Here is a 24,368-nt window from a genome sequence, read left to right as displayed (position 1 = left end):
TATATATATATATATATATATATAACGGCAACTTAGGGTATAGATTCTAAACGCGGGGGGACTCCGTCCCGACTTCGAAAAAACATGTAGGCGTCTCCCAGTTCCTAAAAAAAAATACAATGGAGAAATATAGGAAGGGGGAACAAGCGTGACGTCATTCTGCTACCTACCGTCCTCCTACCTTTTCAGATCCACTTTTACCCCTTTTTATGACCCCCAAATTAGAACATTTTAGAGGGTTTAAAATTCTTGTATTTTTGATCATAGCAAATTGACCTGTAAAGAAGACAAAAAAATTTCTCCATTAACTGTACAGGAATGAAATAGGATCATCCTTAAGAATCTGAAGCTTCGACATAACACTCCATTTGTGATGTGTGTCACTGCATGAGACCAATGCGTGGTAGCGATTTGTGTTCATGCAAAGCTAAATGTGCGTACATCAGCACAATACAAAACTGAAAAAAGCTATTTATTAATGCTTATTTTCATTACCGCAAACTAAACGCAAATATTACGTTGTGTCGAGCTCGAAAGCCGCTAGTGAATGAGGGCACAGAGCGCTTGAAAAAATTGATTTACACAATAATTTTGTACTCTGAGTCCAGGAAATGAACACCAATAGGCCTACATACATTTCAATTTCTTACTGGTAAATAGTTATCCGGACTTTCGGTATCCAGTTCTCAAACAAGCCAAAAAATTCGCTATAGTAGATTAATTCAACGACGGTACTAAGAAAGAGCTGTTTCAAAGAAACAATACACAGTAATTTTTGAAAAGGCGGTAGATGAGCCTCCGTAGGAATGCCTCCGTCTGTCTTTATTCGTGAAGACAATAATTCAAGCAATTTTTGTACTAGTATTACCATTATTTCTATCTACTACATAATATTACGCAACTCTATCATACAGGGCATAGTGTTTCATGTCAGTATTCTCCCCATTAAATTGATCACTTGTGACTATAAATATCTATATATTAAAATGCTAGGTTTATATGTTTATGTGCAAAGAAAAGTTTATATGTTTGTCTCCAATCGTTTTGACAATGAGATCTCGAAAACCACAAGTGCTAGAATCGTGCCATTTTTGCTGGTCGATTCCAAATTTTGTGTAGATTGGCCCAGTTGCAATTGAATATTTATAAAACATGGCCATTATTTCTTTAATACATTTTTTAGGGTACACTGGAAGTGTTGACATTTTAAAAAATAACACATCCTATAAGTTATACACCCCAACACTACATGTTTGTATACAGTGGTTGTATATTTCTCAGGCGTTTGTTTCATGGCCAATTGGAAATGAAAATCGAAGAAAACTATTTCTCGAGTGATGGAGAATCTTTAATATTTAGAATGTTTTGCTAATGAACACCATATATCAGTGGCATTTTAATAAATTGTGTATGTAATGTATTTGCTTATTACATACTGCATGCAAGAAGAAAGAAAGCACTGATCATACATGAATTAGAAATTCCAACCAGAAGTAGGCCCAATCTTGCAAACGGTGCGAGATATTGAAAAAATAATCGAAAAAATCTCTCTTTTGTGGTACCCCTTGCCGATTTTTATCAGGACGTCTTTCATTTGTGTCTATAAGGGGACATGTACAGATATTGTGAGGAATGACAAGAAGATTCATGCTCATATGTGAATGATGCACTGTGTAGAGAGTGCAGGTTAAGGTAGTCTAATTAAAATAAATCCAGGTTCTGAAAATCTATTGATAATAAGCAAGGTAATTGTATTCGAAACAACTAGAGATTTACAGAAGAGTGAATATTGAATCGAAGGAAAAACATGTTTTTAAGCGTAAATAATAATAATAATAATAATAATAATAATAATAATAATAATAATAATAATAATAATAATAATAATAATAATAAAGTACCGTTATAACAAAAATCCCAACTGGGTTTTGATGAAAGTTCAAACTGGATTTAAGTAGAAGCTCAAAGGTAGTTCTTGATGGAAACGGAAGCCAATTTTGATTGAAAACTAAGCCGATTTGAAGATCTAAGACATATGTAGATTCTCAAGGAACCAATACTGGATTCGGTAAACATCGCAATGGTTTTAGTAAAAACTAAAACTCAAAACTGTTCTGGAAAACCCAAAAAACTATCTGTGGAAAGGAAATGGGTTCCGGAGAACAACGAAAAAATTTCTAGTCAGAAATAGAACCAGTTTTGGAAAAACTGATACAGGTTTTGATGAAAAACTGAACCGGCATTGAAGAAAACCGAAATCGGTTCCAGTACAAAAACCGTACCGGTTTTTGAAGAATACAAGAACCGGTTTTGGAGAAAACCGAAACCGGTTTCGATGAAAACCGAACCGAAAATGATAAAAACCTAAACCGGTTTCGGTCAACGGAAACCGGCTTTTTGAAGAAAACCGAAACCGGCTTCTGAAGAAAACCGATACCGTTTTTTTTTAAAAAAACGAAACCGGTTTTTTGGAGAAAACCGGTTTCGGTAAAAACAGGTTTTTTGAAAATTTTGAAAAAAAGGTTTAGGTTTTTCTTGGAAATCGGAAACAGAAAAACCGGTTTCTGCGCCTACCACTAGTATATACTGTATGTGTGTGTCGTCTTTTAAGCGTATGAGTAATTGTATGTTTATCTATTTATTTATATATTTATTTATTTATGTGTATTTATATATATTTATAATATTTAATTATTTATGCCAATTATTTGTTAGTTTAGATTAGTTGTGCCAAGATCGTCCTTTTGATGTGTGTGTGTAATTTACAACAGATAGGAAGCCTCGGTATAGGGACATACGAATTAGAATACTTAAAGTGAATTGGCTGCTGCCAGGAGCCAATCAGAAGCAAGATATCTCAGGTCTTGTGTGTATATAAGACTGCACGTTTCTCATGTACCTCATGAAGCCAAAATGTTACTTGGCGAAACTGTAACACGTATGTAATATTTTTATGTGAATATATTGTTTTGGTCAGCAAATATTTTGTTTGTGTTTAAGTATATATAAAGCAAAGCTTCTACTTATGGAAAATATTAAATGTGTAAGGATAAAATAGTATTGTAACGCCGCTAGTGGCGCATCGAGCCGGAAGCTTCATATCGTGTGGAATGAGTTGATAGCCGGTAAATTTGCAATTAAGTTTGGGAGTGAGATGCGTTTTACTGGTAAGTAATGTGTCAAATTGTTCCTCGTGTAATAGTTGTTAAAATATGAGTTTATGAGGTAAGTACAAGAGAATGTTGAGAAATAGAAATAAAAGTCATAGTCAAATAACTAGATACATGATCACTATGAAGTTAAATAGTAGTTTCGGGTGGAGATACATGAAAGTGCACGTACGAACCACTGTAAGTGTCATGAAAATCGAGGTGAAGAATGTCTCGAGCTGCGTGCTGAACGTGTTTTAATATTAATGGTTGTGCAAAAGACGAACGTTTTGAAGAGTGTGGGTGACAAATGCTAATAGTTTATGCATATAAAGAAATTGATAAGTCTTTCGAAGTCTCACCTTTTCGATTTTGAACATAATGAGTCAATAGTGGTACTACAAGTTTCGGCCTGAATTCTTCTGGAGCAAGCCGAGACTTGCACTTGTAGCTGTATGTCGTAGGCGGGAATTGATACCAAGTGTTGCTGGTTGGAACTTGTTGCAGATTCGGACAGTTTTCATAGGAAAAGGAAAAGTGTGCACCTCTTTGTAGGATAACAGGTTCATAGGTTGCACCTGTTAGTAGGATGTACTTTGTTTTCTTGACAGCGTTTACCTGGGAGAGGAATTGGTCGTAATGAGCAAGATTGTTCAAATCGGCATCTCTTCTTGAAAATTAAGATTTGTTTATGCAAAAGGTCGTTGATAGTATCCTGTGATGTTCTCAGAATTCGAACTATGTACGTTGGTCCCCGATTGTTGCGAATACGGATGCATTTTTAAAGGTGTATCCCACTTCAGGAAGTTTAGCCTATATATCAAGTGTTATAGATAGACGGACCCATCGTACTACTATTGACATGGTATGTGGCTGAGGTTGCTAGTGTCGGATGTTTTTGAGAGAAGTTAAAGTCAGTTTTCCTGAACATTTCGAAACTGGATTGTCACGAATTATTTTGCGAAGTTGGCCGACTGTGATTTAATGATGAATCCATTTTTTTGTTTCTAGCATTTGCGAAATATCTTTGCGTTGCCGATACTGGAAAAGTTAGAGAAGTAAAACCTTCGAACTAAAGTACTTTGGATTGTAGTTTTGCTGTAGCAAGCTGTAGACAGGCTGCAGAGGAGGATAAGCTGGTTGGAGTCAGAGTCGGAGCTCGAGATGCTATATGCATTTGTATGCTTCTTAAATGGTGGTGAACTCGTTGATGATGCTTGGTGGTTGCCACTGATCGGAGAACGAGAACTCTGGGAACTTGGTTCAGTGTATGCTGAGCATGAATGAAATTGTGGAATGAAGAAAGTGGGAGGAAACTGGAGAACTCCGAGGAAACCCAAGCACACGGTGTTTGTCCACCAGAAAGTTAACTTGGCGGGAGCAGGGTTTGGACCCGAGACCCCATGCATCAGAGGTGAACGCTTTACAACTGAGCCCCCCCGGCAATTTTATCTTCAAAGGATGTATGAAAGACTTTCCATCGTCAATTATCATATGCGGTAAAATAACCGAACTGAAACAGTATTCAAAACTATGTGATGAGAATAGGATAAGAGTGAAAAATATCATAATGATGATTAAAAATTATACTACTTGTGTACTCCAGCCAAATTACGCTCGTGAAAACTCTCAATTTCTTGCAACCTGTCGCCTGTTAATGAATTAGCATCACTGTGCGCCCACATGAGTGCAATAAATAGAGTCTAGACTTGGCAGCTACGCCTCACTACATGTGCGCCAGCTGAGTAAGTATGTGAATGCACTACGTTTTACCGGCAAATCAAAGTGACTAGCAACCTATAAGAGGGTTACGCCCTCTGTAACGTGAGTGATGGAAAAGAATTTATTTACAAAGTGTAAGTGGAGATCTGTGCTCTATCGAAATTTTACAATTATACGGTATAAAAACTAACAAAAAGTCAAAAAGAAAAAGAAAAATGGGCGTATGGAACTGTGATCCTTAGCATTATAATGAAAGTAAACATATATAACACAACTTAATATAGACAGATTGATTCAATATAAATACAATACAATTAGAGAAAATAAAAAATGTGTAAAGGGATAACGAGGACGGAGTATGAGGGGAGGTGCGAAGCAGAAGTTAACACATGTGTGTTGTTAATCAGACACTTGGGCAAACTCTGTCATGAACTTGGAAATTTTAAGCGTTCAACTTCTTAATTTTTGATCTTTATTAACGGATTTCCATCAAGGTAGTAATTCAGCAACAAAAACGACTTTATTCTCCATACATCTGATACATTATTTAGTCGTGGAAAAGGGAGACTCAAAACAGGAGCGTAGTCAAGGAAAATTCGTTTTGTAGCAATTACAGCGGTGATGTGTGTTCTTGAGTTGTGATTTTGTGCAGATAGTTGCACATTGACTGATACTTGCAGTAAAGTTTTCTTTCTTGTTTAAGAATAGTGACAGTGACAGTGATTTATCATACAGTATTAATGGTGTTTCAGTGGAAAGTACAACGTTTTAATTGCTTCTTATTATAATAAGATAAATTAAGGCAAGCAGTTTCTTAACTTTGATGTGAAATTAAATGTTTTACGGTATAAGTGATAATTCACAATCTCGTCTTAGCTCCGAATTTATGACTTTAATGTGAAGAGTTGACTTTCATAACGATTTCTGAGTAATCTAAAATACTACTATAACTATACTTTGTTCAAAGATGCTTCACTTTATTCGGTTTAGTTTCAATAAACTTATTACAAGTACCTATTTAACTGGAAACTTAAGACTATTTAAATTCGAACAAAGACTGAAACATAAAAATAAAAATTATAAATAAAACTTCTTTTAAACTTAAGCATATGTAATAATAAAATAATTTGTTTGCTGTATATTAAATATGTTCTTATAATAAGGTAATATGGTTTAAGTATTATGTCTTATTTTTTAAATATTTGAGTCTCTGCTGCCGAGTTATAGTTTTACGATTTTTTTTTCTTTTTTTATAGCGTTTCTCAAAGTTATGTGCATTCGATTGAATTCTTATTACAGATGGTTTGTGTTTTAGATATGTTACTCAAATTGACTCCTAGGAGAATATACAATGTATTTGTTTTGAAACTTTTATCATTTTTGCCCACCTGATCGATTTTACCTGTAGTTTATTTAAGTATATACACATTTTATTTGTTCCACTAACAAGGTTTTATTTTAAGATGTAATATTTTGTATTCAGCCGAATACAAAATTCCTAATTGCCAATACAATAGTGTCGCAAAACCCTGACGCATATCGAAGTTCTATTTCAAAGTAATATAATGCTATCTTCATTAATAATAATATTCTATTTTAATACATCTTTTTGTCTGGTGGGGGACTTAGGGATTTATTGTTTAACTTGCAGCTTCAAGGTAATGTTTCAAAGTTTTCTCAAGAAACTCCGATTCCTACCATTGGATATATGGCAGGATTTATTTTCTTTTCTGATTCTCGCTTGGAGTGGCGACCGTACTGTTGTAATAAAGATTAAGTAAAAGTTAACTGTTTCAACGTAATTGAATTCTTCATCAGTGACTATAGTTTTGATTACTCTTACAGGTTTTCTTGTACATTTTTTAATGTTGATTTGTATCAAAATAACTTATCAGTCTATTCGGTTTTCCGTGTTCTTAGGGTATAACTGTCATAGTAAAGCTGCTTTGTAAACATTTTGTAACATCCATTAAAATTAGATACTATAAATAGCTAATATGTAAATTAGAGAATTTAGAAGCAAATGACTGCTTCTATTTTAAGAATGAAATATATAGTTTAACGTCTCACGGTCACGCACTGAGGCTAATGTAGACAGTGATGAAAAGAAATGAATGAAATGGTGGAATGAAGAAAGGGAGAGGAAACAGAAGAACTCCGAGAAAACCCTATGCGCACGGTGCTTGCTCACCACATAGCTCACTTGGTCTGGGATCGGTGCTTCAGTTGAGAACCGGTGCTTTAACTTCCAAACGGTAAAATTGAAATAATAATCAGTACGTCAAAGGGCCAAAACTTTTCTGCTTCTAATGTGACTACTAGCTCAAACACGTTTTACACTCAGTTAGCTACTCTGATTTCACTCAAGGTAAATGCAGTTATGCACCTCGCTGCCCACTAGCTCCGAAGAATATAAAAATGTCTCACTCAGTTGACAATCTCTGGTGTAGGGCTTAGAGCGTTGGACTCATGTATGTATAGTCCCGGGTTCAATCCCCTGATGGAGTACCCCAAATTTTCGCAATCTACCCAGCGTCATGATGTACACTGGGATCATTTAAATAAAAGACGTATCGGCCATTTGGTCTAGAATTTTCCCGGTACACCTTTTGGAGGCGGGTAACACAATGGGTTGACTACATATTCGTCACTCAGGTAGACGTAGTTCCTGCAATCTCTAACATGTAGCGTTGAAGCCGGTTCATTGCAACAAGGTCTATTACACTGTGTAGTTTGGTTTGGTTCTGGTGTGATGAAGTATATATTCGATTGTAATAAATATACGTGATGTGCCACCGCCGTACACATTGAAGAGTATATTTTACAAAGCATTATATTTGTTCTATTTTAGATACTTCATTTATTTCTGGAAGCAAGGGGAAATGTTACTCAAGAAAGACAGAAGTGTTGCAATGGAAGAAGACCCACAGAGAGCAGTAGCGTAGCCAGGACGTGTGTTTGGAGGAGGGCAAGTGCTGTTATAGGTAGATATAGAAAAATTCCAAACAAAAAATACTTTTCTGATTTTACATACTGTATGAAGGCTATCTGTGTTAAAACTCAATGTTATGAAATGCTACAAATTTTTCTTTAAAAAAATAGTAGTGCATCCGAAGGTATATTACATGTAACTTCTATTGAATAATAAGGTTCATTACATAGGCTAATGTATATAAGTTAATATGATGTGCATTGTATTTTGTTAATACAATTTGGTGTGTTTTTAGTGCTAATATAGACCAGAAAAAATGTGATCTTCCCTTCATTTATTCTCTTAAAGAATTCCTTTAAAACAAAGGATCTTTGCAAAGCATTATGTTAAAACATTTCATTTTTGATGTAAATGACTTCATTAACCTTTTTTTCTCTATATAATGGGTATGCACTATGAGTATACTGTACATGTGGCTGTTTCACTTACGATATAAATTATTTTCTCACATTTTTCTGTTTCATTGTATACAATTAATGTATAAATCATATAGAAACGAATTAAATGAACAATTAGTTACCTACTTATCTGTTATTTTAAGTTTAATATGATTTCCACTTTTAAAGTGTATTTAAATAAATATTTAAGGCATAGAGTGAGGACTGATAGCTTAGTCGTTAGAACTTGTTTTTGGTGCATTTCAGTGTTTGGTTTCTACGAATATAGTCATGGGTGTAAGTAGAGGTAAAAGTGTGGAGAATGCGGGTGGACGCCGTTCCCTCACTTCCAGGATATATCCGTGGCGTCCCCCACTTTCTAACTTAATTACAATGTGCAAAGATAGGTACGGGTAAATTCATGCGTCTCCTAACCTTTTCAAATCCACTTTTACCCCAGGGTGCAAGTAAAGTTGTACCCTGGCTAAGGGTGCCGATTTCTCTGTAAATTTGGGGGAGGGGGCATCCACATGCAAAAGGCATACATAGGGATTTAAGACAAATTGCATTCAAATTATACCAAATATGGTATATTCATAAATACAATGCGAGGAAGCCCACATGAGCTTTGGGGGGGAAGGGCTAGGACCTCCAGGATCGGCGCCCTTGACCCTGGTTTCAACAATACATACATGATGCATTAGTATCGGGGACTTTAAATTAATGCCCCACACTTTCGACCATAGCGGGACAAGCAGACAAGTGATCGCTCCGGCCACTTTTTTTTAATACCAAAGTTACAAAAAATGCAGAGACATTTTTGTTTTCAGTGTAGTATAAGAAAATGAATGCATTCAGAGACGCAGGCGTGGAATTGCTAGTGAAAAATGTTTAATATTGTGGCCAGTATTTGAAGCTTGATTCATACACATAATCCCTAACGGCTGAGCTATACAGATAACTTATATTTTGCAGTATTATTATATTTTAATTAGTTTATTTGACTCTGTGAATAATTTTTCGAGTTAATTTTATATTCACCATCTGTTTGCAGTAAATTGAACAGAATATCAAAAACTCTGCAGTATGGAAATGGAAAGTAGAATTCACATTAACGGCGGTGGGATACTGTCATGACTCTTTATAACATTGTTCTGCTTTTATTTCAATTGTCTCATATTGTTCACAATGTGTAAAAACTCACGGAGCTCCTGTTCTACTGTGTTTTACAGGACTATAAAAGCTTTATATTTTACAGGACTATGAAGTGCTTTATATTTTTCAGGGTTAAAATTTTGTATTGATTTTAAGGTTAAGATTTTATGTCGAACCCAGAAATGTGTCCCAGTATAAACCGTTGAACCACTTAAGTTTGACGCGAAACAAATCCATTCCACAAAGCTAAATTATTTCCCTTATATAAAACTATACATTTTTCGTTTTTCTTCAAATGATAGAGAAAGGTAGTAACGTAATTTTATGGATTATTAAATAGACCCTCTACTGTACTTTTAGAGATCTGTTATGTTGCAGCCGAAATAATTCTTCAAATTTCAATTAGCAAATTACTATAGGAAATTAAGAAATTACCGTTTTGCATTGCTTGATAATCCTTTTCTATACTATTAATAATTAATATTTCCAATTATTCATTCTGAATCATTCTAAACAATGCTTTTACCTTTCTGAATAAGACACCGTCCTCAGATTCATATTGAAAATAAGTACGTCACTTTATGTGGTTTTATAAACTAGAGAAAAATTTAGTTTTGTACATAAACGTTTATTTCAGATCGCTAAGTTAAGTGGTTCAAAAATTATAAAGCGAGAGCAATTCTGAATTGGGCATAAAATTTTAACCTTCAGAAAGGTTAAACACAATTTTAACCCTGGAAACTTTGTCAATTTAAATGGACAACAAAGCAAAAGAGGTTATAACAAATTGAGTCATGGTTATTTCAACTAATAAAGGAGGTTATATTAGACGAGATACTCGGTTACTAGAATTAACTTACCCTATTACATTAACCGAGTAAACGGGTTATTTCAGTTAACTGAACAGGTTAAATTAACCGATCTACTCGGTTAAACATTTGCCCTACCTTATTACATTACTCGAGTAAATATATTATCTTAACTAATTTAATTTGTTATATTAACTGATCTACTTGGTTCTACTTTGTCCTAGCGTATTACCTTTACCCAGTAAATGGGTTATCTTCAGTAATTGAATATGTTATATTAACTAAAATACTTGGTTACTGCAGTTGATGCACCCTGTTTCATTAACCGAGCAGTCGGTTATTCCAACATACTAACTAGGTTACCGTTTACAGGCTATGATTGATAGTGGTAACTACGTGATTGGTTAGCGTACCCCTGTGAGTTATTACACTGTAACCTAGCAATATTAACCTGTAACGCAAGGTTGCTATCACCTTCTCTCGTTAACCTCTTTTGCTTGGCTGCTTGGACACACGTCTCTGTTTTCCATATATTGACAAACTAACTTGGTTAGTGTCCACCTTTTTCTTGTTTACTAGAAACTTTTTTTTTTTTTTTGCGTGTAGGCTCGGTTTGAATCTCTCCGCCACCATATACTTTTTATTACAGTATTTTTATTTATAATTTTTACTTCATTAATTTTTATTTAAATCTCATTTTCCATTGGGAGTGTGACCCCTGTATTTTAGAAAATTTAGAAAATCATTGACCTTTAAAATTCTTTTTACAATAGTTGATGGGAAAACGACAACCTGAAAAGACCGTATTCCGACGGATTGTTGCGGCTTTTTTTTTTTTTCGAAGAAAGCGTTTGCAACTAGCAAATTTCGATTGCATAGAACAGTGTTGTTCCTGTTAGTCGTGATATTGAAAAATGTGCTTTCAGAGGGAAAATGTACTGACTGTTATATGTTTTTCAGTCAGGCCCACAGACATTTTAATTGAATTATTCCTAACGTTCATTATTAGCTGCTCAGTTGTTATTTTTAGGTCATTTTTAAGCATTTGTAAGTCATTCACAGATACTTTCCCTCTATATAGCACTTAAATCGTACTGAGAATTGTAGAAATGTACTGCGTATGTACCGAGTGCAACATTACTGATGGGAATCCGCCATGATTCTCATTGCAGTGCTACGCATCTTTTCTGCTCTACGTCGACTGGTCGGAAAGGCAACTTTCCACCTGCGGCGCCGGCGCATTTTATGCGCTTTTCCGGCTGTTTGCCCACTGCTCGAAAGGATCTTTTTTCGATGTCAGCTTCTCAATTCTCCCAGTCGGCATCCGACCTCTTGCCGCAGTCGAAAAGTAGTCCTTTGTCGACTGGATATCAACCCTTCAGGAAGGCAACATTGTCACCTCCTTTTACAGTAGCTTTGCCTAAGTTTGTCTCCGTGCTATGATTTCTCATGAAGGGCATAATTTCTAGTTCTGAAAGTATATAACACTTCCATGTCCCATTCAATTTCTTCTTTTTTGTCTGAGACTGCTGCAAAAAAGCAAAAAAAAAAAAATATATATATATATATATATATATATACTGGGACACACAAAAAATGCAAGTATTTTATACTTCAAGAACTTGCAAGGGTGCTCCTTGTCGAGAAATCATAGCATGGAGGAAGACTTAGGCAAGACTAATGTAAAAGCTGATGAAAATTTTGCCTTCCTGAAGCGTTGATTTCCAGTAGGCAAAGGGCCACTTTTCGACGACGGCATGAAGTCGGATGCCGCCTGTGGGAGAATCGGGAAGCCGACGTTGAAAAGAGGATCTTTCCAGCAGTCGGCAAACAGCCGGAAAAGTGCATAAAATGCGCCGGGGCCGCCGTCGAATAGTTGCCTTGCCGAGCAGTCGGCAAACAGCCGGAAATGCGCATTAAATGCGCCGGCGCCGCCGTCGGAAAGTTGCCTTGCCGAGCAGTCGGCAAACAGCCGGTAATGAGCATTAAACTCGCCGGCGCTGCCGTCGGAAAGTTGCCTTGCCGAGCAGTCGGCAAACAGCCATAAAGGTGCAATAAATGCGCCGGCACCGCCGTCGAAAAGAGGCCGGCATAAGGAGTCGGCAGAGGGTCGGAGAGAGGTATTTCCGACTGTTTTGCCGACTCTGGCGGTCGGCAAAAGTCGGCAAACGGCATTTTTTTTACGATTTTCGACCGCTTGCCGCCTCGGCAAAAGGTCGGCAATTTTGAACAAGTAGATCATCGTGCCGCTGCGGACGGGTGCCGGCTGCCTACCGGCGGTCTGCCACCGTCGACGACTGGCAATCTTTCTTGTCGACCGCGGCATCCTGATGGGGTACAGTCTACACATCCTTTTTCTCCCACTTTTGACCTTGACCAGCAGAAGTACCAGGCTTTCCGAGTTTACAATCATAAACTGATCGTGTACAGAGTACATTTTCAGTTCTTCGAATGACTGTGCGCGCGAAGAACAAGGGTGATGATCGGACACCTGTATACGGCAGCCAGATACACCCGGTTGCAATTTTAAATGTAAAATACAAATATAGAGCCTTGACAATGCCGGACAATATATATTCATTTGAAAATATACGCCACAGTCCCCTAGTCTTTTTCTTATTTCGGAATGTATCTCGATTCTCTTTGACGTGCCATGTTGAAAATTCCATCGTCTTTACTTTTATGAATAGTGCGAAATCTTTTATTGTTCTGTGAACATCGGCAAAGGAATACAGTGCCACGTACATTGTTCTTTCTAGTAAAAGTGTCCGCGGTAACATCTATAGACCTTAACAAATTTCACCGCAAGTTCCTTCTCCCATTCAGGTAGAAGCTTTTCTTTTGAGTTGGGTTGCTAGCTTTTGGGCATTGACTATGATAGGGTACGCGGTAGGTCACTTTAAGAGATCGTGGTCTAAGAGATGTAACTTTTTATATGAGATGATACATTCTCTCGAAAAAGTAGAGAGGACATAATCTACGGTGTTATTTTTACGCGCTTTATGCATATTGTCCTATACCAAATCGAGTTCCTGAATAGAATAGTCGACGAATGGGTTTCATTTGTGCCTGATGCTATCACACGTTTACTGTCGATCCATTCTAAGCCCAAATTATAGTCACCAAAATGAACAACTATGTTACCTTGTGACAATATTTGAAAATATATCGTGGCATGTTGCAAGTAAACTTCGATGACTGTTTCTATGTGGTCTGCAGAAAAACTGGTTGAAGTTTGTGTTTATGCACAGACTTACCCCGGCTCAAATGATTTCACACTCACGCACGAGATCATTCTGGGCTCTGCTGCTCCATTTATTGTAATACATAACGCACCTGCAAATGTTTACTATCAAGAGCTCAACACATTATAGGCTTAAGACTTTTAGGTTCCAAAACGTTCAAATTAGAATAAAGTACATTTAAGGACATTATACGTTATCAAAAACGTTGTTTAGGATTTTGTTTTATATATTACAGAAAATGACATTTTCGTACATTTGATTACCGGTATATTTTAACAATGTTAGGTATTGTGCACATCGAAACATCTTTTAATACAACAATATTTTAGTTTTAAGCTAACAGTTTTAAGCTAACATCTCTTAAACAAAATAAAATATTAATAGAATTGTCCTTACCTGGAGTTGTTATTCAAATCCGGTACAAATATCATTGCCAAAGGGGGCCAAGGAGGCGGGTGCTACCCGTAGACTATACTTGCAACCCAGACTGGTAGTATATATTAATATTGCGCAAATAATGTGAAATTAACCTTTTCAGTATAACCCCCCTCAAGTAAAATGTATCCATCCTTCGATTGTGTCCCCAAGACATTAAATCTGATACTGTAATTGGTAGTATAGCATATCATAGCCAGTTTAGAACTACAATGAACCTATAATTTTTATTTTACTTATTTATTATTTTTAATTTTCTTATTTTTAAAATCAAATGCACTTCACTTTCCTAGAATCACACTAAGGGAGAAAATAATACCTATATGAGGAAGAACATACCGCGTAGAGGGAGCCTTGTTATTCCATTGTTCAAAACTGTTTGACGATGAGAGGCTAAATCAATATTTCGTGCGTTGATATATATATATATATATATATATATATATATATATATATATATATATATATATATAAACGGCAACTTAGGGTATAGATTCTAAACGCGGGGGGACTCCGTCCCGACTTCGAGAAAACATATAGGCGTCGCCCAGATCCTAAAAAAAATACAATGAAGAAATGTAGGAAGGGGGAACAAGCGTGACGTCATGCTGCTACCTACCGTCCTCCTACCTTTTCAGATCCACTTTACCCCTTTTTATGACCCCCAAATTAGAACATTTTAGATGGTTTAAAATTCTTGTATTTTTGATCATAGCAACTTGACTTGTAAAGAAGACACAAAATTTCTCCATTAACTGTATCTGAAGCTTCGACATAACACTCCATTTGTGATGTGTGTTACTGCATGAGACCAATGCGTGGTAGCGATTTGTGTTCATGCAAAGCTAAATGTGCGTACATCAGCACAATACAAAACTGAAAAAAAACTATTTATTAATGCTTATTTTCATTACCGCAAACTAAACGCAAATATTACGTTGTGCCGAGCTCGAAAACCGCTAGTGAATGAGGGCTCAGAGCGCTTGATAAAATTGATTTACACAATAATTTTGTACTCTGAGTCCAGGAAATGAACACCAATAGGCCTACATACATTTCAATTTCTTACTGGTAAATAGTTATCCGGACTTTCGGTATCCAGTTCTCAAACAAGCCAAAAAGTTTGCTATAGTAGATTAATTCATTGACGGTACTAAGAAAGAGCTGTTTCAAAGAAACAATACACAGTAATTTTTGAAAAGGCGGTAGATGAGCCTCCATAGGAATGCCTCCGTTTGTCTTTATTCGCGAAGACAATAAGTCAAGCAATTTTTGTACTAGTATTACTATTTCTTCTATCTACTACATAATATTACCCAACTCTATCATACAGGGCATAGTGTTTCATTTCAGTATTCTCCCCATTAAATTGATCACTTGTGAATATAAATATCTATATATTAAAACGCTAGGTTTATATGTTTGTGTGCAAAAAAGTTTATATGTTTGTCTCCAATCCTTTTGACAATGAGATCTCGAAAACCACAAGTGCTAGAATCGTGCCATTTCTGCTGGTCGATTCCAAATTTTGTGTAGATTGGCCCAGTTCCATTTGAATATTTAAAAAACGTGGCCATTATTTCTTTAATACATTTTTTAGGGTACACTGGAAATGTTGACATTTTAAAAAATAACACATTCTATAAGTTATACACTCCAACACAACATGTTTGTAAACAGTGGTTGTATATTTCTCAGGCGTTTGTTTCATGACCAATTGATAATGAAAATCGAAGAAAACTATCTCTCGAGTGATGGAGAATCTTTAATATTTAGAATGTTTTGCTAATGAACACCATATATCAGTGGCATTGTAATAAATTGTGTATGTAATGTATTTGCTTATTACATACTGCATGCAAGAAGAAAGGAAGCACTGATCATACATGAATTAGAAATTCCAACCAGAAATAGGCTCAATCTTGCAAATGGTGCGAGATATTGAAAAAATAATGGAAAAAAATCTCTCTTTTGTGGTACCCCTTGCCGATTTTTATCAAGACGTCTTTCATTTGTGTCTATAAGGGGACATGTACAGATGTTGTGAGGAATGACAAGGAGATTCATGCTCATATGTGAATGATGCGCTGTGTAGAGAGTGCAGGTTAAGCTAGTCTAATTAAAATAAATCCAGGTTCTGAAAATCTATTGATAATAAGGAAGGTAATTGTATTCGAAACAACAAGACATTTACAGAAGAGTGAATATTGAATCGAAGGAAAAACATGTTAATAGGCGTAACTAATAATAATAATAATAATATTAATAATAATAAAAATATTAATAATAAAGTACCGTTATAACAAAAATCCCAACTGGGTTTTGATGAAAGTTCAAACTTGATTTAAGTAGAAGCTCAAAGGTAGTTCTTGATGAAAACGGAAGCCAATTTTGATTGAAAACTAAGCCGATTTGAAGATCTAAGACATATGTAGATTCTCAAGGAACCAATACCGGATTCGGTAAATTTCGCAATGGTTTTAGTAAAAACTAAAACTCAAAACTGTTCTGGAAAACACAAAAAAACTATCTGTGGAAAGGAAATGGGTTCCGGAGAACAACGAAAAAATTTCTAGTCAAAAATAGAACCAGTTTTGGAAAAACTGATACAGGTTTTGATGAAAAACTGAACCGGCTTTGAAGAAAACCGAAGTCGGTTTCAGTAGAAAAACCGTACCGGTTTTTGAAGAATACAAGAACCGGTTTTGGAGAAAACCGAAACCGGTTTCGAAGAAAACCGAACCGAAAATGAAAAAAACTAAAGCGGTTTCGGTCAACCGAAACCGGTTTTTTGAAGAAAACCGAACCGGGTTCTGAAGAAAACCGACACCGTTTTTTTAAAGAACCGAAACCGGTTTTTTGGATAAAACCTGTTACGGTGAAAACAGGTTTTTTTGAAAATTTTGGAAAAAACGGTTTAGGTTTTTCTTGGAAACCGGAAACAGAAAAACCGGTTTCTGCGCCTACCACTAGTATACACTGTATGTGTGTGTCGTCTTTTTAAGCGCATGAATAATTGTATATTTATCTGTTTATTTATATATTTATTTGTATTTATATATATCTATAATATTATTTAATTATTTATGCCAATTATTTGTTAGTTTAGATTAGTTGTGCCAAGATCATCCTTTTGATGTGTGTGTGTAATTTACAACAGATAGGAAGCCTCGGTATAGGGAAATACGAATTAGAATACTTAAAGTGGATTGGCTGCTGCCAGGAGCCAATCAGAAGCAAGATATCTCAGCTCTTGTGTGTATATAAGGTTGCACGTTTCTCATGTATCTCATAGTGTCTGATGAAGCCAAAATGTTAGTTGGCGAAACTGAACACGTATGTAATATTTTTATGTGAATATATTGTTTTGGTCAGCAAATATTTTGTTTGTGTTTAAGTATATATAAAGCAAAGCTTCTACTTATGGAAAATATTAAATGTGTAAGGATAAAATAGTATTGTAACGCCGCTAGTGGCGCATCGAGAAGGATGCTTCATATCGTGTGGAATGAGTTGGTAGCTGGTAAATTTGCAATTAAGTTTGGGAGTGAGATGCGTTTTACTGATAAGTAAAGTGTCAAATTGTTCGTCGTGTAATAGTTGCTAAAATATGAATTTATGAGGTAAGTACAAGAGAATGTTGAGAAACAAAAATAAAAGTCATAGTCAAATAACTGGATGCATGATCACAATGAAGTTAAATAGTTGTTTCGGATGGAGATACATGAAAGTGCACGTACGAACCACTGTAAGTGTCATGAAAATCGAAGTGAAGAATGTTGCGAGCTGCGTGCTGAACGTGTTTTTATTATTAATGGTTGTGCAAAAGACGAACGTTTTGAAGAGTGTGGTGACAAATGCTAATAGTTTATGCATATAAAGAAATTGATTAGTCTTTCGAAGTCTCACCTTTTCGATTTTGAACATAATGAGTCAATAGTGGTACTACAAGTTTCGGCCTGAATTCTTCTGGAGCAAGCCGAGACTTGCACTTGTAGCTGTATCTCGGAGGCGGGAATTGATACCAAGTGTTGCAGATTCGGACAGTTTTCATAGGAAAAGGAAAAGTGTGCACCTCTTTGTAGGATAACAGGTTCATAGGTTGCACCTGTTAGTAGGATGTACTTTGTTTTCTTGACAGCGTTTACCTGGGAGAGGAATTGGTCGTAATGAGCAAGATTGTTCAAATCGGCATCTCTTCTTGGAAATTAAGATTTGTTGATGCAAAAGGTCGTTGATAGTATCCTGTGATGTTCTCAGAATTCGAACTATGTAGGTTGGTCCCTTATTGTTGTGAATACGGATGCATTTTTAAAGGTGTATCCCACTTCAGGAAGTTTAGCCTATATATCAAGTGTTATAGATAGACGGACCCATCGTACTACTATTGACATGGTATGTGGCTGAGGTTGCTAGTGTCGGATGTTGTTGAAAGAAGTTAAAGTCAGTTTTCCTGAACATTTCGAAACTGGATTGTCACGAATTATTTTGCGAAGTTGGCCGACTGTGATTTAATGATGAATCCATTTTTTTGTTTCTAGCATTTGCGAAATATCTTTGCGTTGCCGATACTGGAAAAGTTAGAGAAGTAAAACCTTCGAACTAAAGTACTTTGGATTGTAGCTTTGCTGTAGCAAGCTGCAGACAGGCTGCAGAGGAGGATAAGCTGGTTGGAGGATAAGCTGGTGGCTATGTGCATTTGTATGCTTCTTAAATGGTGGTGAACTCGTTGATGATGCTTGGTGGTTGCCACTGATCGGAGAACGAGAACTCTGGGAACTTGGTTCAGTGTATGCTGATCATGAATGAAATTGTGGAATGAAGAAAGTGGGAGGAAACTGGAGAACTCCGTGGAAACCCTAGCACACGGTGTTTGTCCACCACAACGTTAACTTGGCGGGAGCAGGGTTTGGACCCGGGACCCCATGCATCAGAGGTGAACGCTTTACAACTGAGCCCCCCCGGCAATTTTATCTTCAAAGGAAGTATGAAAGACTTTCCATCGTCAATTATCATATGCGGTAAAATAACCGAACTGAAACAGTATTCAAAACTGTGTGATGAGAACAGGATAAGAGTGAAAATGATAATAATGATGATTAAAAATTATACTACTTGTGTACTCCAGCCAAATTACGCTCGTGAAAACTCTCAATTTCTTGCATTCTGTCGCCTGTTAATGAATTAGCATCACTGTGCGCCCACATGAGTGCAATAAATAGAGTCTAGACTTGGCAACTACGCCTCACTACATGTGCGCCAGCTGAGAAAGTATGTGAATGCACTACGTTTTACCGGCAAATCAAAGTGACTAGCAACCTATGAGAAGGTTACGCCCTCTGTAACGTGAGTGATGGAAAAGAATTTATTTACAAAGTGTAAGTAGAGATCTGTGCTCTATCGAAATTTTACAATTATACGGTATAAAAACTAACAAAAAATCAAAAAGAAAAAGAAAAATGGTCGTATGGAACTTTGATCCTTAGTATTATAATGTAAGTAAATATATATAACACAACTTAATATAGACAGATTGATTCAATATAAATACAATACAATTAGAGAAAATAAAAAATGTGTAAAGGGATAACATGGACGGAGAATGAGGGGAGGTGCGATGCAGAAGTTAACACATGTGTATTGTTAATCAGACAAATGAATTTGTCTTTTGCGTAGGGTCATCTCTATGTGATGATGGGAACCGGAGAAGCCAAACTGAGCAGAAAGTGATTACTGGCCAGGATAGGATGGATGAAAGAGTGGAAGATGCTAATGAATAACATAATCAGATATAACCTTCAGCCCCGGATTAGCCCCAATTCGTTACTTTTTTTTTGAATTATTTGTAAACAACTGCAACAACAGTTTTCTTAATTGGTATGTTAGCAACTTTGGGTGAGACACTTGTCGGTTTCCGGGGAAGATGTGGATTTCGTATTTATATGCCTGAAAGACCTCCAAAATGTGGAATTAAAATTTTTATTCTTGTTGGTGAAACATTATACTACACAACAAATATAGAAGTGTATGTGAGGACACAACCAGAAGGCCCGTTCCAGATAGATAACAAACCTGAAGAAGTAGTAAAGAGATTGTGTCAACAGATTCATGGTTCATCTTGCAAAGACACCTTTTTACAATAATCGGTTTACAAGCTGCAATTTGGTTAAATAAATGGAATGAGGCAGTAAATTAACTATTATAGGGACAACTCGTAAAAACAAGAGAGTTGCCCCCGCGTTTGTGAATGCCAAACGGAGGAAAGACTACAGTAGTGTATTTGGTTTTCATTAGAACTGCACCATTGGTTCGTATGCATCTAAGAGAAATCTGTGTTTAGCGCTGATCTCAAGTATGCACAATGACGTCAAATTAGATGAGAGTACCAGAGATAACAGGAAGCCAGAGATCGTCACATTTTACGACGATACTAAAGGTGGGGTGGACATAGTAGACCAGATACCTACTGAATATGACGAAGAAAGAAATACTACACGAAGGCAAATAACGTGATTTTATCACTTCTAAAATGTAGAACCGACTAATAGTAATGTTATACATTTAGCGAACACAGCAAGGTTTTTCGGATTGACTCTAGAAGATGCTTCTGTACCTAATCATGTAGGAAAGCGAGGACGATGTTACATGTATAAACACAGTAAGGTCAGATATTTTGCCAAAAGTGCTGTAAGTGGATTTGCCTAAGTCACGCAAAAATGATTTGTGGAGACTGCTGCAGAATTGAAACGTGAATATACCGCTATTAGGAGAAATCCTGGTTTACTTCTTTCTAGTTAATAAATATTTTATTTTCAGTACCGGTATTTAAGCAATAAAATAGTCACACAATTTTCAAACTTAATTTTATCAAGAAAGGTATTGCCTCAATAAAAATGTACAGTTTCGCTTAAAGCGTATCCACTGTCTGGTGTTTGTATTTAATATTATAAATATAGTACAAATTTAAATCCTAGTTTACATCTTATCAGACAAAAATGTTCCTGGGTCCAGGAGGCAAAATGTTACCATTCATAAAAATTTTTTTCACCCTACCACTATAAGGTTAAGAACAATGTATCTCACGAGGGTAAAGTGTACTGGCAGAGCGTAAACATTAGGGACAAGGAGTATGCTGATAGCGATTTGGTTGGGGTCTAAAGTGAGGTAGTATATATTGCATGAATAAAGGGTGCTGAGTTTGGAAGCGTTTGTTGATATAGGTTATATTTACTTTTTCGATATATTAGTGTAATATGGACAAGTTATGCATTGGTATAGCTCCAGAGAGGGACTACTTAACCGGACAATGAAAGGTATGTGGAAAACTTTTGGTTAGAAAGTCAACAGTTTTTTTTATAGATTTTGAATAATGAAGTTATCCACACTGTAAATCTGTATGTTAAGTTTGGCAGTAACAAATTTTTGTATGTACTTACGATCGCCTATGCATAAAATACAGAAAGACGGCACCAAACCGCAGAAAAGTTAAAGTTCGAGCTACTGCTTCGGGAAAAATATTTGTGCTATCTCTATGCTTTGTCATTTCCATTGTGAACCAAGTAGTAAGGCAACGGCTAGAGTCTGCGTTTGACAGTTGGAGATGCAGTGAAATATCGTTATCATTTATTGGTAGAGAACACTCAATTAAAATAATTTACAATGTTCAACTCAGATGGCAAGAAAAGAGTGAGAGTGACTTGGACAACGTGATCCCACGCTAGAGAAGTGTGCCAAATCAGATGTTTTATATTCTGCGTTTAATGTGGTGATGTACAGTATATTGCTGCTCAAAGTGCAGTGAACAGAAAACCATCTTTAAACTATACTACAAAAATGTACAAAGTGTTACAAACAATTTTACAGACTGTGCCGTAAATATGGCTTTTTTGGGTGAGCGAATCATGTCTGAAAATATCAATAAGGAACAGTGGAATGTCGTTTCTCAATCAATTCTCTACATAAAAATAAGACCGCAAAACCATAAAGGCGGATTGTTTGTAGTATTAAAATTAATGGGGCAGCAGAGCACAGAATGATCTCGTACGTGAGGGTGAAACTATTTGAGCAGAGGTAAGTCTGTCCAAAAACAGTCTTCGTCGGGTGTTTCTGCAGACCATATGCTACTAACATTTCCAGATGCTGTCAGAGGGTGACAAAGTTGCTCATTTTGGTGACTATAACTTGAGCTTAGATATCGATCTACAATAAACATGGGATAACGTCAGACACAAATGACATCCCTTTGTCGACTATTCTACTCAAGCATCAATTTGGGATAGTACAATTTTTATAGCACGCGTAAAAATAACAGCGTAGATTATATCATCTCTATTCCTCCAACAAAATGCGACATCCCATATAAACTCTCCGCACGTGTGAGATTTTTCTCCTTTGTGGATTATCATTTACTTTGCAATATGTGAACCTTGAGTAAACGCCTTGCTAAGATCTTTGCATCTCTTTGGTGACATACTTGTGTTCAACTGCGTTTTAACGTTTGAGCGTAGACTATATCGTCTTCCACACCTCTCACGTGTGAGGTTTTGACCCTGTGTGGCTCAGCACGTATGAACGTTGAATAAATTATATTCCACGATTTTTCCAAGGTGAGATTTTGCTACTGTTTGCATTCACATGTGTGTAGCGAATTTCGAACGTAGATTAAATGCCTTACCACACTCCTGACATGTGTGATGTTTTACTCCTGTGTTGGTTAACATTTCTCTAACAAAACTTCGACGGTTATCAAATGACATACCACACTCAGGGCATATTAATGCATATTAACATGTGCAGCCAGAGTTGAACTTCGATTAAACTTCTAACCACACTCTTAGCACACGTGACCTCTTTTTCCTGTATAGACTAACATGTGTGTAACCAAACCTAAACGATATTTGAATTCGCCGTCACACTCGTAGCATGTGTGATATTTTGTTCCTCTGCGGATTAACATGTGTGCAGTCTAACTGGACCTCGACAACCAAATATGAACGACGAGTAAATGCCGTGCCACACTCCTGGCACGTGTGAGATTTTCCTCCTGTGCGGTCTAACATGTGTGTTGTTAAAGTCGAACGTCTATTAAATGCCTCACCACAATCTTAGCACGCATGAGGTTTTTTTCCTGTGTGGATTAACATGTGTCTAGCCAATTTTGAACGTCGATGAAATGCCTGACCACACTCCTGGCACGTGTGAGGTTTTTCTCCTGTGTGCATTAATATGTGTGTAGCCAAAGTCGAACGATGATTGAATGCCTTACCACACTCATGGCACAAGCAATTTTTTTCTCCTGTGTGGATTAACATGTGTGTAGCCAAATGTGAACGTCTAGTAAATGCCCTACCACACTCTTGGCACGTGTGAGGTTTTTGTCCTATGTGGATTAACATGTGTGTTGCCACATCTGAACGTCCATTAAATGTTTTACCACACTCATGGCACATGTGAGTTCCTTCTCCTGTGTGGATTAATATGTGTCTAGCCAAATGTGAACGACGAGTATATGCCTTACCACACTCTTGGCACGTGTGAGGCTTTTCTCCAGTGTGGATTAACACGTGTGTAGCCAAATATGAACGATGAGTAAATGCCTTACCACACTCTTGGAACGTGTGAGGTTTTTCTCCTGTGTGGATTAACATGTGTGTAGCCAATTTTGAACGTCGATAAAATGCCTACCACACTCTTGGCACGTGTGAGGTTTTTCTCCTGTGTGGATTAACATGTGTTTAGCCAAATTTGAACGATGAGTAAATGCCTTACCACACTCTTGGCACGTGTGAGGTTTTTCTCCTGTGTGGATTAACATGTGTCTAGCCAAACTTGAACATACTCTAAATTCCTTTTCACATACTCCACAAATGTGAGATTTTTCACCTGAATGCACTAACTCACCACTTGACATACTTGAATTTTGACTAGAGCGTTCATCACTAGTTTGGGACGTATGACGCTTTTCATTTTCCTGTGTCACCATATTTTGTGTCAAACGTGATCGATGAAATCCTTTGCCAAACTGCGTCGAAGTATTAGATTCATCATAAGAATGAGAAATGGATTTATTTAATGTAGTAAACGTATTCCCTTCTCCGTGGAAAGCAAAGATGTTATCGCGCCTGTAACAAATTCAACAAACCATCAAATATAAATGGAGATAATGATTAAGTAGCAAGAAAACATGTAATCATTCGCTATATTACATGTTTAATTACATTAAATATTGTAGAAATATGAAATGGAGTACCATATCACTATTGTCTCAAAATAAGTTGCTGTAGTTTGTTTCACTATATCAAATTAAACTATCATTTATATCGTGGCGGACATAAGCCTATGACCAGGTATTGTCGGCTGTCTTGGCACAAATGCACAGTATGAGAATTAAATCTGTCTTATCTGTAGATTCGTGTGGAGAAAAAACCAACTTGCGATCCAAAGGTTTAAGAACAACTCAACGTATTAATAGAAACTGTACCGAA

At 36.5% G+C, this 24,368-nt stretch overlaps 1 protein-coding gene across 1 annotated transcript in view; it reads right to left on the bottom strand.

Moving 5' to 3' along the window:
• Positions 1-31: 31 nt before the first annotated feature.
• LOC145675732 (uncharacterized) overlaps positions 32-24,368 on the bottom strand; it is a 34,403-nt gene continuing 10,066 nt past the window's right edge. The window contains exon 2 of the mRNA XM_081746361.1: positions 32-24,005. Within this exon, the coding sequence (XP_081602487.1) occupies positions 23,525-24,005 (481 nt within the window). The 3' untranslated portion in view covers positions 32-23,524. The remainder of the gene's footprint in view (positions 24,006-24,368) is intronic.

Source organism: Thermobia domestica, chromosome 18 (genome assembly GCF_964235325.1).
Source record: "Thermobia domestica chromosome 18, izTheDome1.hap1.1, whole genome shotgun sequence".
NCBI classification, from domain to species: Eukaryota; Metazoa; Arthropoda; class Insecta; order Zygentoma; family Lepismatidae; genus Thermobia; species Thermobia domestica.
The sequence above is the reverse complement of the archived record's forward strand: the minus strand, read 5'-3'. Positions and strand labels throughout refer to the sequence as shown.